The 16,107-nt window shown below is 43.0% G+C and overlaps 1 protein-coding gene across 2 annotated transcripts in view; it reads left to right on the top strand.

Moving 5' to 3' along the window:
• Window positions 1-16,107, top strand: part of LOC141097355 (stomatin-like) — a 114,444-nt gene that overhangs the window by 83,233 nt on the left and 15,104 nt on the right. For both annotated transcript variants that reach the window (XM_073584466.1, XM_073584467.1), the window contains one exon: window positions 10,521-10,603. In XM_073584466.1, coding sequence (XP_073440567.1) covers window positions 10,521-10,603 — 83 coding nt within the window. The remainder of the gene's footprint in view (window positions 1-10,520; window positions 10,604-16,107) is intronic.

Raw genomic sequence — 16,107 nt, 5'->3', positions numbered from 1 at the left:
CTCCATCCCATAGTCCCATGCCCATATACCCATCATACATATCCTCCATCCCATAGTCCCGTGCCCATATACCCATCATACATATCCTCCATCCCATAGTCCCATGCCCATATACCCATCATACATATTCTTCATCTCATAGTCCCGTGCCCATATACCCATCATACATATTCTCCATCCCATAGTCCCATGCCCATATACCCATCATACATATTCGCCATCCCATAGTCGAGTTGCCCATATACCCATCACACATCCTTCATCTCATAGTCCCACGCCCATATACCCATCATACATATCCTCCATCCCATAGTCCTGTGCCCATATACCCATCATACATATCCGCCATCCCATAGTCCCGTGCCCATATACCTGTCATACATATCCTGCATCCCATAGTCCAGTGCCCATATACCCATCACACATCCTCCATCCCATAGTCCCATGCCCATATGCATATCCGCCATCCCATAGTCCCGTGCCCATATACCCATCACACATCCTTCATCTCATAGTCCAGTGCCCATATACCCATCACACATCCTCCATCCCATAGTCAACCATTATGACATCATAATGAGCGGCGGGGCTTGCAACCTATGATGACATCAGTGTCGCCATGGTAACCATTGTGACATCATAATGAGGGGTGGGGCTTGATACGCACACGCTGTTTCCCCAGTATGCAAATAGGGGCATTGTGACATCACAATGAGGGGCGGGGCTTGACACGCACACACTTTTTCCCCAGTATGTAGATGGGGGCAAAATTGTTTGGTGAATTGGAACGCGCGGGTTAAAATTTCGCCTCGCAACATAGCTTAGCGACGCTCTCGGGGTCCAGACGTGTGACTGTGCCAAATTTTGTGGCTGTAGCTGCGACGGTGCGGATGCCTATCCCGGACATACACCCATACATACACACACACATACATACATACATACACACTTTGAGCTTTATATATTAGATTACGGCGAGAGAGGGCATCCCTGCCTTGTTCCATTATGAATCGCATATGAGTTGGTAAGGGAGTTATTAAGTTTAATTCTTGCTGTGGGGTGAGAATACATTTGCAATATTGCCGCTACCAGCAGAGGGGGAAAATTAAAGCTAAGGAGCGTTTCTTGCAAGAAGGTCCAATTCACTCTGTCGAATGCTTTTTCCGCATCTGTTCCTAGTAGCACCAAGGGTATCTTATGGAAATAAGAATATTGCATCAAATCTAGAGCTCTCCATGCATTTTCATTGCCCTCTCTACCTCTAATGAAGCCGGTCTGATCTGGGGAGATCAGTTTAGCTAAATACTCCGCAATGCGCCTCGCGAGCATACTAGCATAGATTTTTAGATCCACATTCAGTAAGGAAATGGGTCTGTAGTTACTACAAAGTTCTGGGTCCTTGCCTTCCTTGTAGATTAGAGAAATATGAGCTTCCAGGGATTGGGGAGGGAAGGAGTTACCTTGGAGTATTTCATTACAAAGATTAAGTAAGTGAGGTTCTAGGGCCTCAGAAAAGGTTTTATAATAGATAGCAGGAAATCCATAGGGGCTGGGGGCCTTCCTTGAGGGACTGTTCGAAAGAGTGCATCGGACCTCCCCTGGGTGAAGGGCCTAGTGAGGAATTTTTGTTCTTCTGATGTAAGTTTGGGGAGATTAAGGCTAGCTCACATTCCCCCCGTATAAATTTTCATGAAGGTAGTCACATTTTTAAGGGATGCGCAAGTAGTTAGGTTCGTCCTTTATTTTGAGATAGATGGATGCTGATCTTCAAAGTGACCACTTGGTGTCACTATTATCTCAGCCAAATCAGTTCTCATACTTTGCACTGATGAGGGCCAATAGCCCGAAACACCGTATCTGCAAATTGAGATTCTGATTTGGCTTTTATCCTAAGTCATATTACAAGACTCGTTAAAGGGTTGATTGTGACTTGTAGGATCGCTACTACCAATAGGTGGCGCTGTAGCGTAAAAGTCCTCTTTCTCTCTGAAGAGGCAATTTGCATATTAAATTTCCCAGAGGAGCATTGCACGGCGAATAAGCCTCCTTACCTTGACAAGCCAGAGCTGGTCTGTCACTCTCCGCAAGGAGAAACCTTACCCCTTAGACCTCAGTCCAGAGCCTCTCACCTAGCCAAATCAGATCTCATACTTTGCACTGACGAGGGCCAATAGCCCAAAACACCATGTCTGCAAATTGAGATTCTGATTTGGCTTTTATCCTAAGTCATATTACAAGACTCGTTAAAGGGTTGATTGTGACTTGTAGGATCGCTACTACCAATAGGTGGCGCTGTAGAGTAAAAGTCCTCTTTCTCTCTGAAGAGGCAATTTGCATATTATCTCAACAATGAGTCTGATTCTAAAGAGAGTGTCCTGAATCTTTATTTCTGCTATTCTGGGACCTCTAGTCTGTGAAAAAAAAACACTCAGAGGGAAAAAAAACCCGAGGGTTAACTCTTCAGGACATATAATGTCCCCTTTCTTCCCCAGTCTCCTTCGCCTTTATGGCTGTTTCTCTCCCCTCTTCTCTTTCCTTCTTCTCCTCCTCTCCCCTCCTTCAGACCCAGACCCTGTTTTTTGATGTCTTCAGTGGATTATATTTTTATTGTATATTTTCTCTCCCCCCCTCCTATAAAAGCGTCAAAAAATAAGACCTCACATGACTCGGTGGGTCAAAATATGGAAAAATTATAGCTCTCAATATGTGGTGTTGCAAAAACTATTTTTACAATAAGAAGCGTCTTTTAGCGTGTGACAGCCGCCAAACATAAAAACCGCCATAAATAGTAAATCAAACCTCCCGTTATCACCCCCTTAGTTAGGGAAAAATAATAAAATTAAAAAAATGTATTTATTTCCATTTTCCCGTTAGGGTTAGGGCAAGGGCTGAGATTAGGGTTAGGGGTGTGTTGGGGTTAGGGTTGGAGTTAGAATTGGGGGGTTTCCACTGTTTGGGCACATCAGGTGCTCTCCAAATTCAACATGACGTCTGATCTCAATTCCAGCCAATTCTGCGTTGAAAAAGTCAAATGGTGCTCCTTCCCTTCCAAGCTCTGTCATGGGCCCAAACAGTGTTTTACCCCCACATATGGGGTATCAGCCTACTCAGGACAAATTGCAAAACAACTTTTGGGGTCCAATTTCTCCTGTTACCCTTAGGAAAGTAAAAAATTGGGGGCAAAAATATCATTTTTGTGGAAAAAAATGATTTTTTTATTTTCACGCCCGGGCGTTATAAACTTCTGTGAAGCACTTGAGGGTTCAAAGTGCTCACCACTAGTGTTGAGCATTCCGATACCGCAAGTATCGGGTATCGGCCGATACTTGCTGTATCGGAATTCCGATACCGACTTCCGATATTTTTTCAATATCGGAAGTCAGCATCGGAATCGGAAGTTCAGTTGATTGACAGCCTGACGTCATCATGATGCGCGGTGTGTGCGCATCATGATGCGCCGTCATTTCGGGCCTTCCGGGGGTCTCTGCCGGCCTGCCGGGGGGCTGTGTGGACTGCCCGGGGTCTGTACCGGCCTGCCGGGGGGCTGTGCCGGCCTGCCGGTGGTCTGTGCACCCTGTGGGGGTCTGTACCGGCCTGCCGGGGGGCTGTGCCGGCCTGCCGGTGGTCTGTGCACCCTGTGGGGGTCTGTACCGGCCTGCCGGGGGGCTGTGCTGATGTCCGGGGGTCTGTGCAAGCATCGTCCGATGGGACTACAAGTCCCATCTGGCGATGCCTGCTACCATGACAGTGATTGACACATTAGCCAATGATGGGACAGTAGTAGTCCCATCATCCGGCTAATGTGTTAAATGTTAAAAAAAAAAAAAAATACTACATACATACTACATGCATGCTACATACATACTACATGCTACATACATACTACATACATACCACATACATACTACATACATACCACATACATACCACATACATACTACATACATACTACATACATAACACATATATACTACATGCATGCTACATACATACTACATGCTACATATATACTACATGCATCCTACATACATACATACTACATATATACTACATGCATGCTACATACATACTACATGCTACATACATACTACATATATACTACATACATACTACATACATACTACATGCATGCTACATACATACTACATGCTACATACATACCACATATATACTACATGCATGCTACATACATACTACATGCTACATACATACTACATATATACTACATGCATGCTACATACATACTACATGCTACATACATACTACATATATACTACATGCATGCTACATACATACTACATGCTACATACATACTACATATATACTACATGCATGCTACATACATACTGCATGCTACATACATACCACATATATACTACATACATACTACATACAATACATACATAGACATACAGTACATATAACATAGAGTAACATACTTACCAATACTTGTCACATTGTTCCCCGAAGCCATTGTCTTTTACGGAATAAATATTAACATAACAAACCACAAAAATACTCACCCACGATCCGAAGCAGTCCACGAGTGTGTCCCACGACGATCTTGGGTAGAGAACTGCAGCATCAGCTGTTGCTGCCGTTCTCTACGGGCTGCAGGAATCCAATGACGGAAGGTAGGTATCCTTCCGCACTGTATTCCTCCGCCACTTAAAAAAAAAAAAGTCCCTAGTCTCACTTTATGCCATTGCTGTGTGGGAAATTCCCACACAGCAATGGCATAAAGTGAGACTAGGGACTTTTTTTTTTTTTTAAGTGGCGGAGGAATAAAGTGCGGAAGGATACCTACCTTCCGTCATTGGATTCCTGCAGCCCGTAGAGAACGGCAGCAACAGCTGATGCTGCAGTTCTCTACCCAAGATCGTCGTGGGACACACTCGTGGACTGCTTCGGATCGTGGGTGAGTATTTTTGTGGTTTGTTATGTTAATATTTATTCCGTAAAAGACAATGGCTTCGGGGAACAATGTGACAAGTATTGGTAAGTATGTTACTCTATGTTATATGTACTGTATGTCTATGTATGTATTGTATGAATGTATTGTATGTAGTATGTATGTAGTATATATGTGGTATGTATGTAGCATGCAGTATGTATGTAGCATGCATGTAGTATATATGTATGTAGCATGTAGTATGTATGTAGCATGCATGTAGTATATATGTAGTATGTATGTAGCATGTAGTATGTATGTAGCATGCATGTAGTATGTATGTAGTATGTATGTAGCATGTAGTATGTATGTAGCATGCATGTAGTATGTATGTAGTATGTATGTAGCATGTATGTAGCATGCATGTAGTATGTATGTAACATGTAGTATGTATGTAGCATGCATGTAGTATATGTAGTATGTATGTAGCATGTAGTATGTATGTAGTATATATGTAGTATGTATGTAGCATGTAGTATATATGTAGCATGCATGTTGCATGTAGTATATATGTAGTATGCATGTTGCATGCATGTAGTATATATGTAGTATGTATGTAGTATATATGTTGCATGTAGTATATATGTAGTATGCATGTTGCATGCATGTAGTATATATGTAGTATGTATGTTGCATGTAGTATATATGTAGTATGTATGTTGCATGTAGTATATATGTAGTATGCATGTTGCATGTAGTATATATGTAGTATGCATGTTGCATGCATGTAGTATATATGTAGCATGCAGTATGTATGTAGTATATATGTAGTATGTATGTTGCATGTAGTATATATGTAGTATGCATGTTGCATGCATGTAGTATATATGTAGTATGTATGTTGCATGTAGTATATATGTAGTATGTATGTTGCATGTAGTATATATGTAGTATGAATGTAGCATGTATGTAGTATGTATGTAGCATGTATGTAGTATGTAGTATGCATGTTGTATGTTGTATGCACAGCCCCCCGGCAGGCCGGCACAGACCACCGGAGCCTGCACAGACCCCCTGGCAGGCCGGCACAGCCCCCCGAAAGGCCCGTACAGACCCCAGAGAGGCTGTACAAGGGAAAAACAGGATTTTTCTTATTCCGATACCGGAAGTCCCATAGACTTGAATGGGACTTCCGGTATCGGAATCGGCGATACCGATACTTTTTTTTAAGATCGGCCGATCCATTCCGATCCGATACTTTGAAGTATCGGACGGTATCGCTCAACTCTACTCACCACACATCTAGATAAGTTCCGTGGGGGGTCTAGTTTCCAAAATGGGGTCACTTGTGGGGAGTTTCAATAGTTTAGGTACATCAGGGGCTCTCCAAACGCACATGACACCCGCAGAACATTCCATCAAAGTCTGCATTCCAAAACGTCACTACTTCCCTTCCGAGCCCCGACGTGTGCCCATACAGTAATTTTCTCCCACATATGAGGTATCAGCGTACTCAGGACAAATTGGACAACAACTTTTGGGGTCCATTTTCTCTGTTACCCTTGGGAAAATAAAAAAATTGGGGACTAAATGATCATGTTTGTGGAAAAAATACGATTTTTTTATTTTCATGCCCAGGCATTAAACTTCTGTGAAGCCCTTGGGGGTTCAAAGTGCTCACCACACATCTAGATAAGTTCCTTAGGGGGTCTAGTTTCCAAAATGGTGTCACTTATGGGGGATTTCCACTGTTTAGGTACATCAGGGGCTCTTCAAAGGCAACATGACACCCGCAGAGCATTCCATCAAAGTCTGCATTCCAAAGCGTCACTACTTCCCTTCCGAGCCCTGACATGTGCCCATACAGTAGTTTTCTCCCACATTTGAGGTATCAGCGTACTCCGGACAAATTGGACAACAACTTTTGGGGTCCAATTTCTCCTGGTACCCTTGGGAAAATAAAAAAAATGGGGACTAAAAGATCATGTTTGTTGAAAAAATACGATTTTTTTATTTTCATGCCCGGTCGTTATAAACTTCTGTGAAGCACTGGGGGGTTCAGAGTGCTCACCACACATCTAGATAAGTTCCTTAGGGGGTCTAGTTTCCAATATGGGGCTAATTGTGGGGGGTTTCCACTGTTTAGGTACATCAGGGGCTCTCCAAAGCAACATGACACCCGCAGACCATTCCATCAAAGTCTGCATTCCAAAACGTCACTACTTCCCTTCCGAGCCCCGATGTGTGCCCAAACAGTAGTTTTCTCCCACATATGTGGTATCAGCGTACTCAGGACAAATTGGACAACTTTTGGGGTCCAATTTCTCCTGGTACACTTGGGAAAATAAAAAAATTGGTGACTAAAAGATCATGTTTGTGGAAAAAATACGATTTTTTTATTTTCACGCCCGTGCGTTATAAACTTCTGTGAAGCACTGGGGGGTTCAAAGTGCTCACCACACATCTAGATAAGTTCCTTGGGGGGTCTAGTTTTGAAAATGGAGTAATTTGTGGGAGGTTTTCACTGTTTTGGTACATCAGGGGCTTTCCAAACGCGACATGGTGTCCGATCTCAATTCCAGCCAAAAATGTCAAATGGCGCTGCTTCCCTTCCGAGCTCTGCCATGCTCCCAAATAGTGGTTTACCCCCACATTTGGGGTATCAGCGTACTCAGGACAAATTGCACAATAACTTTTAGGGTCCTGTTACCCTTGGAAAAATAAGAATTGAGGGTGAAAAGATCATTTTTGTGGAAAAAATATGATTTTTTTAATTGTACGGCTGTACGTTATAAACTTCTGTGAAGCACTTGGGGGTTCAAAGTTCTCACCGCACATCTAGATAAGTTCCTTGGGAGGGTCTAGTTTCCAAAATGGTGTCATTTGTGGGGGGTTTCCACTGTTTAGGTACATCAGGGGCTCTCCAAACGTGACATGGCGTCCGATCTGAATTCTAGCCAATTTTGCATTGAAAAAGTCAAACGGCACTCCTTCCCTTCTGAGCTCTGCCATGCGCCGAAACAGTGGTTCCCCCCACATATCAGGTATTAGCGTACTCAGGACAAATTGCACAATAACTTTTGCAGTCCAATTTCTCCTGTTACGCTTGGTAAAATAAAAAAAATTGAACCTGAAGTATTTTTTTTGTGAAAAAAAGTTAAATGTTCATTTTTTTTAAATATTCAAAAAATTCCTGTGAAGCACCTGAAGGGTTAATAAACTTCTTGAATGTGGTTTTGAGCACCTTAAGGGGTGCAGTTTTTAGAATGGTGTCACTTTTGGGTATTTTCTATCATATAGACTCCTCAAAGTGGCTTCAAATGTGATGTGGTCCGTAAAAATAAAATGGTGTTGCAAAAATGATAAATCGCTGGTCAACTTTTAACCCTTATAACTTTCTAAGGAAAAAAAATTTGGGTTCCAAAATTGTGCTGAGGTAAAGTAACCATGTGGGAAATGTTACTTATTAAGTTTTTTGTGTGCCGTATCTCTGTGATTTAAGGGCATAAAAATTCAAAGTTGGAAAATTGCGAAATTTTCAAAATGTTCGCCAAATTTCCTTTTTTTTACAAATAAACGCAAATTATATGAATGAAATTTTACCACTAACATGAAGTACAATATGTCACGAGAAAACAATGTCAGAATCACCAGGATCCATGGAAGAGTTCCAGAGTTATTACCTCATAAAGGGACAGTGGTCAGAATTGTAAAAATTGGCCCGGTCATGAACGTGCAAACCACCCTTGGGGGTTAAGCTTCTGGAGGAGCAGGATGGGTTCCGGACACTATTGGTGTTCAATTTATAGCCAAGGGGTCTCTTCCCTCTTTATAATCCGTTAGCTTCAGCAGGAGCACCTGGTAAACACGTCTTGTCTCAAGCTCAGCCAGGCCATGCCCCCTCGCAAGTTGGGCGTTATAAACACCCAGATCCAGGTGTGACCATTAGAACCAAGGGAGGTGGCCACTGGGTCCTAGCGTCAGAAGGACAAGGCAGAAGTCTGCAAAGCAAACTGCTGAGACCTTCTGCATACAGATGCAATACAACGGTCTGCAGCCTCTGACACATCCGTGACATCTGCCTAGCCTTTGCTGGTTATTATACGTTTTTTTTGGGCCCCCCATTTTAATAACCAGTAAAGGCTATGTATACAGCTGTGAGCTGATATTAATAGCCTGTGAACCTCCTTGGGTATTACCCCCTTCCCATGCTATAAATATTTGCCCCCAGCTGTCTGCTTTCCCTCTGCTGATTTGAAAAATTACTCTGGAGCCATTTTAAGAAAATTAATCATTAATTAAATACACGTACAGTAAGCTGCACATGCACTGTACTAGTTGTATTTGTCACTGATATCTATATATCTCTCCAATGTGTATATGCTGTATGTATTTTATCTGTGATTTTACTGTACGCGGCTGCCGAATTGCCGGCTTTTCAAAGGACATTGAAAACAATGTCTATGCTGACAACAGATGTAAGTCAACTAAAAAACGGACATGGCATATAAGGCTATGTGCACACGCTGCGGATTGGTCTGCGCATTCTTATCTGTGGAACCGCAGGTAAAATGACCTGCGGATTGGCCTGCGGTTTTGCCCTGCGGTTTGCCACCTTGACAATGGAATAGGTGGCAAACTGCAGCAGAATCCGCAGAAACAATTGACATGTCAATTCTTTCTGCGGATTCAAAACCGCAGCTTTTCCGCAGTTAAAAATCCGCAGCATGTGCACAGCAGAATGTAAATCCCATAGGATAACATGTTACTGTACACTGTCTGCAGAACTGCTGCAGTTCTGCTGCGGCCAAAACCGCAGCGGAACCGCAGCAAAAACCGCAGCGTGTGCACATAGCCTAAATGTCCATGCGCATTTAGACCAAGATGTAGCCTAAATAGGTTACTCCTTCACATGCTATATGAGACCCCTCATCACAGATAGATGTACACCCCTTATCTCAGAATTCCTATCTTCAAACCAATGTTTTTCCCTGTATATTCTGGGCATTCGTAATAAAAAAACCAATATGGGTATAAAGACAGGTATACAGAAAAAAATTGCCATCTTTAGAGATACCACAACATCAAATTCAGAAGTTTATGGTAATTATCAGCCATCAGTCAGTCAAGTTATTCTTATTGGGAATAAGAAAAAAAATGCAATAAGTAAGTGTTATTTGCTGTTCTTTGTCTTGTTTTTTCCATCTCTAAGAAAAAAAAAATCTTGAAATCGCATGATTATTTACTCAAAACAATTTATACAATTTTTTTTTTAAAAAAAGGGTCACAAATGCTGGCAAATGCTATATCCATGCCATAAACTGCGTTTTTTTCCCCTTGGTCGTTACTTACCTTGTCTGTCCTCAGCAATAGGGGCATAGCCTGATAAAGTTACTATAACTTTCACTAGAATGTAGTGGCATAGTTTTGATTTTCTGGCACATACGCACGCAGCAAGAGATGCGTCTTCTACTAAATGAGTTAAAAAAAAGACTATTTTAACAAATGATTTTTAAAAATTCAAATCAAAATGCAGAAAAAACTCGCACACACTGTTTTTTTTTTTACATGCACATTTATTTTTTTATATCTCGCTCTACGTAAAACTTATTTTGTTCACTCTCCAAAGGAATTTTCTGGATTCTCCCTTGCACAGATGATTTCTGCAGACTCGACTTAAGAACGGTGTCATTTGCCGTCCCTCCCCAAGAAGTAAGTATTAATTATGCGTTTTAGTGCAATTAAATGGCAGTGAGAACGGCCTAGACAGGGATCTCTTTTTATTGCTGGAGAGTGACCTAGATTCTCCTATCAAATTATGCAGAATGTAAGGTGTCATTTAGCTAACAGAAGGTAATCACGAAGAGAACATGCAGAACACAGAGGCTAGACATGATCCATGTACCATAGATCAGCGCCAGTCTGTGCTAAATTGTCAATCCTCTGACTGCCATCTAGTGGTCATGTAACATAATGCAGCAGAATATTCACAACAGCAATGTCATGTTCGCTACTGGCGGCGATGTGAACTGGCACTGAATGTTAGTAAAACAATGACCATATGAGTATCCAGCCTCTGCAGATACAAGAGTATATACATCTCTACATCTGTATGTATATTGTACATATACAAGAGAATACAAGGAGTAAATGGTTGAGGATGTAAAGGTGGCTGGGAAGTTAGGAGGCAGTGATCATGCTATACATGAATTTTGGACTACAAGAGGAGGAAGACCAGTGAGGACTCAAAATTTAAGGAAGGACTTCAGAAAGGCAGATATTAATGGACTCAGAAAAAGGGTAGGAAAGGTCCAATGGCTTGATGTTCTTCAGGGCAGAAATGTCCAAGAAGGATGGGATATTTTGCTAAATGCCAGTCAGTCCCACCATTCAACATCAGAGACGCTCTCACAAATCACTTAACCATCTGCTCACTCTTTCTATCCTCCTTCTCCTAGTTGCAGGAGACATTGCTCCCAACCCTGGTCCCCCATGTTATAGAAAGTCAAACCCCCCGTCTGCTACACTTAGAAACCCCTCTACTCTTATTAATATTCCCTGCATGCCATCTGTCTCTCTTAATTGTGCACTTTGGAATTCTCGCTCAGTGTGTAACAAACTCTCCTTCACTCATGACTTTTTCCTTTCTAATTCTCTTAACCTCCTGGCTCTTACTGAAACCTTAATCCAGCAGTCAGACACTACCGCTGCTGCTGCTCTTTCATACGAGGGGCTACACTTCTCTCATACCCCAAGATCAGACAGTAGAGCAGATGGAGGCGTTGGTCTGCTCTTATCACCAAAATGTACCTTTCAGGTTATCCCTCAAGTACCCTCACTAGTCTTCCCTTCTTTTGAGGTCCATGCCGTCAGACTCTACACCCCCTTCTCCATGCAAGTGGCGGTGGTGTATCGTCCTCCCGGCCCCTCCCATCAGTTCCTGGATCATTTTGCCACTTGGCTTCCACATTTTCTCTCCTGTGACATCCCTACCCCCATCATGGGAGATTTCAACATCCCCATTGCTCTTCCCCTCTCCCCATCTGCTACTCACCTTTTATCTCTAACCTCCTCGTTTGGCCTTTTGCAGCTTACTAATTCTCCAACGCATGAAGACGGAAACTCCCTCGACTTGGTCTTCTCTCGGCTTTGTGCAGTGGATGATTTTGCAAACTCCCTTCTCCCGCTCTCTGACCACAATCTTCTTTCATTCTCTATCAAGAACTGCCAGGCTGCTCAGGTCACCCCCACTGTCCAGACTTATAGAAACATACAGGCCATTAACACCCAGAAACTTATGCAGAACTTGCAGTCTTCATTGGCCCCTATCTCCTCCCTCTCCTGCCCTGATTCTGCATTGAAGCATTACAATGAAACACTTCAAAGTGCCTTGGATGAATTTGCACCCCCTATAAATAGAACACCACAACGCAGACGGCGACAACCCTGGCACATGGTGCAAACACGTTTCCTGCAGCGGTGCTCCAGGTGCGCCGAACGACTGTGGAGAAAATCCAATCTACACGAAGATTTCATCCATTATAAGTTTATGCTTAGAACATACAACACTGCCCTTCACCTCTCAAAACAAACCTATTTCAACACCCTCATCACCTCACTGTCCAATAACCCGAAACGTCTCTTTGACACTTTTCATTCTCTACTCAATCCAAGAGTACAGGCCCCAACCACAGAGCTCCGAGCTGACGATCTGGCCAATTACTTCAAAGAAAAAATTGACCAGATTCGACAGGAAATTATCTCCCAATCACCTCATACCATGCACTGTCCTCCTTCCCCCAGTGCATCTAGCTCACTCTCTGATTTTGAACCAGTCACAGAAGAAGAAGTAAGCAGGCTCCTTGCATCTTCTCGCCCAACTACTTGCACCAGTGACCCATTTCCGTCACATCTCCTCCAGTCCCTGTCCCCTGCTGTCACCCCTCACCTAACTAAAATATTTAACCTCTCTCTTCTGGTATTTTTCCCTCCTCATTTAAGCATGCCATCATACATCCACTACTTAAAAAACCATCCCTCGATCAAAACTGTGCCGCTAACTATAGACCTGTCTCTAATCTTCCCTTCATCTCTAAACTCCTGGAACGTCTGGTCCACTCCCATCTTATCCGCTATCTCTCAGAAAACTCTTTTCTCGACCCTCTCCAATCCGGTTTCCGCTCTTTACACTCCACTGAAACTGCCCTCACCAAAGTCTCTAATGATCTGCTAACAGCTAAATCAAATGGTCATTACTCCATGCTAATTCTCTTGGATCTCTCTGCAGCATTCGACACTGTGGATCATCAGCTCCTCCTCACTATGCTCCGTTCCATTGGCCTCAAGGACACCGTTCTCTCCTGGTTCTCCTCCTATCTCTCCGACCGCTCCTTTACTGTATCTTTTGCCGGTTCCTCCTCCTCTCACCTTCCCCTTACTGTTGGGGTCCCCCAAGGATCGGTTCTAGGCCCCCTCCTCTTCTCCTTGTACACTGCCCCTATTGGTCAAACAATCAGTAGATTTGGTTTCCAGTACCATCTCTATGCTGATGACACCCAATTATACGCTTCTTCTCCTGACATCACGCCAGCCTTTCTAGAAAACACCGGCGATTGTCTAAACGCTGTGTCTAACATCATGTCCTCACTATATCTGAAACTGAACCTGTCAAAGACTGAACTCCTGGTGTTTCCTCCCTCTACTAATGTACCTATACCCGACATTGCCATTTCTGTGTGTGGTTCCACTATTACTCCCCAGCAACAGGCCCGCTGTCTTGGGGTCATACTTGATTCCGAGCTTTCCTTTGCCCCCCACATTCGATCAGTGGCTCGCTCTTGTCATCTGCACCTCAAAAACATTTCTAGAATTCGACCTTTTCTTACTTTTGACTCTGCAAAAACTCTTACTGTTTCTCTTATTCATTCTCGTCTGGACTATTGTAACTCTCTTCTAATCGGTCTCCCTCTTACCAAACTCTCCCCTCTCCAATCTGTCTTGAATGCTGCAGCCAGGATCATATTCCTCACCAATCGTTACACCGATGCCTCTACCTTGTGCCAGTCATTACACTGGCTACCCATCCACTCCAGAATTCAGTATAAACTTATTACCCTCACCCACAAAGCCCTCCATGGCTCAGCACCACCCTACATCTCCTCCCTTGTTTCAGTATACCACCCTACCCGCGCCCTCCATTCTGCTGATGACCTGAGATTAGCATCCTCAATAGTCAGAACCTCCCACTCCCGTCTCCAAGACTTTACACGTGCCGCGCCAATTCTTTGGAATGTACTTCCCAGGTCAATACGATTAGTCCCCAATCCCCAAAATTTTAAGCGTGCCCTGAAAACGCATTTATTCAGACTGGCCTATCGCCTCAACACATTAACCTAATCTATCCCTGTGTGGCACAGCCAAAAGTTTTACCATAACCAGATTTCCCGCATCATGTTCCCACATGCTTTATGCATCCATTAGCCCTCTGTGTCTGTACTGTTACACGCTTAACATTATGGCTGGTCCATACAATCAGGGCAACTGTTACCACCCACCTTTCGTGTCTACCTCTTTCCTCATAGACTGTAAGCTTGGGAGCAGGGCCCTCTTTCCTCTTGGTATTTGTTATAATCTACTGTTTGTGATTATTGTTATGCTGTAATGTCTATTGTCTGTACAAATCCCCTCTGAAATGTAAAGTGCTGCGGAATATGTCGGCGCTATAAAAATAAAATTTATTATTATTATAAATGAAATTCTCACTGCACAATCGGTAACAATCCCGAAAGGAAGGAAGAATTGGGAGCATTTAAAGAGACCGGGGTGGATGACAGCAGAACTTGATCACTTGTTAAAAGGGAAAAAAGAAATGTATATTAAATGTAAAGAGGGGGTGTAGGGATTTGCTCTGGTAGGTAGTGGCAGGGCCCCAGTAATGAGGCAACACACAGGCTTAGAGCCCAAACTTCAGTGGTTTAATGACACTTTAAACAGTAAGTAGCAGAAAGTAAGAAAAAAAAAACACAAACATACTCCAACTTGGAGAACCACTGGTCTCAGACTCACCCTTGAACGGGACGGGCTTAACTAAGCGGCTGCCTGGTCAGCGGCCTCCGCCAGGTGCCATTCCCTGGGCTGCTCGAGTCTAGTCTCAAAACCTTTGCAACATGTGTAGTCCAATAAAACAAGTTCAGACTAACTCCAGCCTAGCTCCTCACACCTTGCACACAGACCATGTGCCAAACAACAATCTACATTACATAGCCCATAACCACACCCACAGGTGAGGTGCACATCACATGGGCTGATCACATGACCGTGACATCACTGCAGGTCCTCAACCTTAGGGAAAATCCCGGGCCAAATGTTATCCTGCTGGGAGAAATATATCTTCCATCCAGCACTATACCCTTTGCTGCACCACAGTGGGCATATCTAAAGAATAATATAATGCTGTTTGCAGGCCATGCAGGGCAAGAGATAGAAGAGCTAAAGCCTGAAATGAAGTAAGGCTTGCAAGAGAGACAGAAAGCATTAAAACACGGATCTGCACGGTGCCATCAAAGGGATAAAAGAATCCACACTATCCATAAATAGAGGTATGGTGAGGGAACACTTAGTTAATTTAAATGAATATAAATCTCCAGGTCCAGATGAATTACATCCTAGGGTACTGAAAGAGTTAGCAGAGGACATTACAGAACCACTAGCCAGAATCTTTGAAAAATCCTGGAGAACAGAAGTTCCAAAAGATTGGATAACGGCAAATGTCCTTATCTACAAAAAAAGGAAAAAAGATGGAGCCAGAAAATTACAGGCCAGTGAGCCTTACTTCTATATCAGGAAAGATCTTTGAACTATTAAACAGCATGTATGTAATGTATGTAAGTACTTGGATAAAAATACAGTAATTAACCAGATCCAGCATGGGTTTGTAGCAAAGAAGTCATGCCAGACTAATATAATTTCCTTCTATGAGGGAATCACTGACTGGGTGGATGAAGGAAATGTGGTATAGAATATCTCGACTTCAGCAAAGCATTTGATAAAGTATCTCGTACTCTCCTTATTGAAAAAATGAGAAGTATGGGATTGACAAGGCTATGGTTAGGTGGATTCATAACTGGCTCAGTCATCATACTCAATGAGTGATAATAAATAGTTTCACATCCAAATGGATGAGTGTTTCAAGTGGGGTACCATAAGGCTCTGTCCTG

Source organism: Dendrobates tinctorius, unplaced genomic scaffold (assembly GCF_039654945.1).
Source record: "Dendrobates tinctorius isolate UK_male_01 unplaced genomic scaffold, ASM3965494v1 ptg000084l, whole genome shotgun sequence".
NCBI classification, from domain to species: Eukaryota; Metazoa; Chordata; class Amphibia; order Anura; family Dendrobatidae; genus Dendrobates; species Dendrobates tinctorius.
This window is presented reverse-complemented; position numbering and strand designations above follow the sequence as displayed.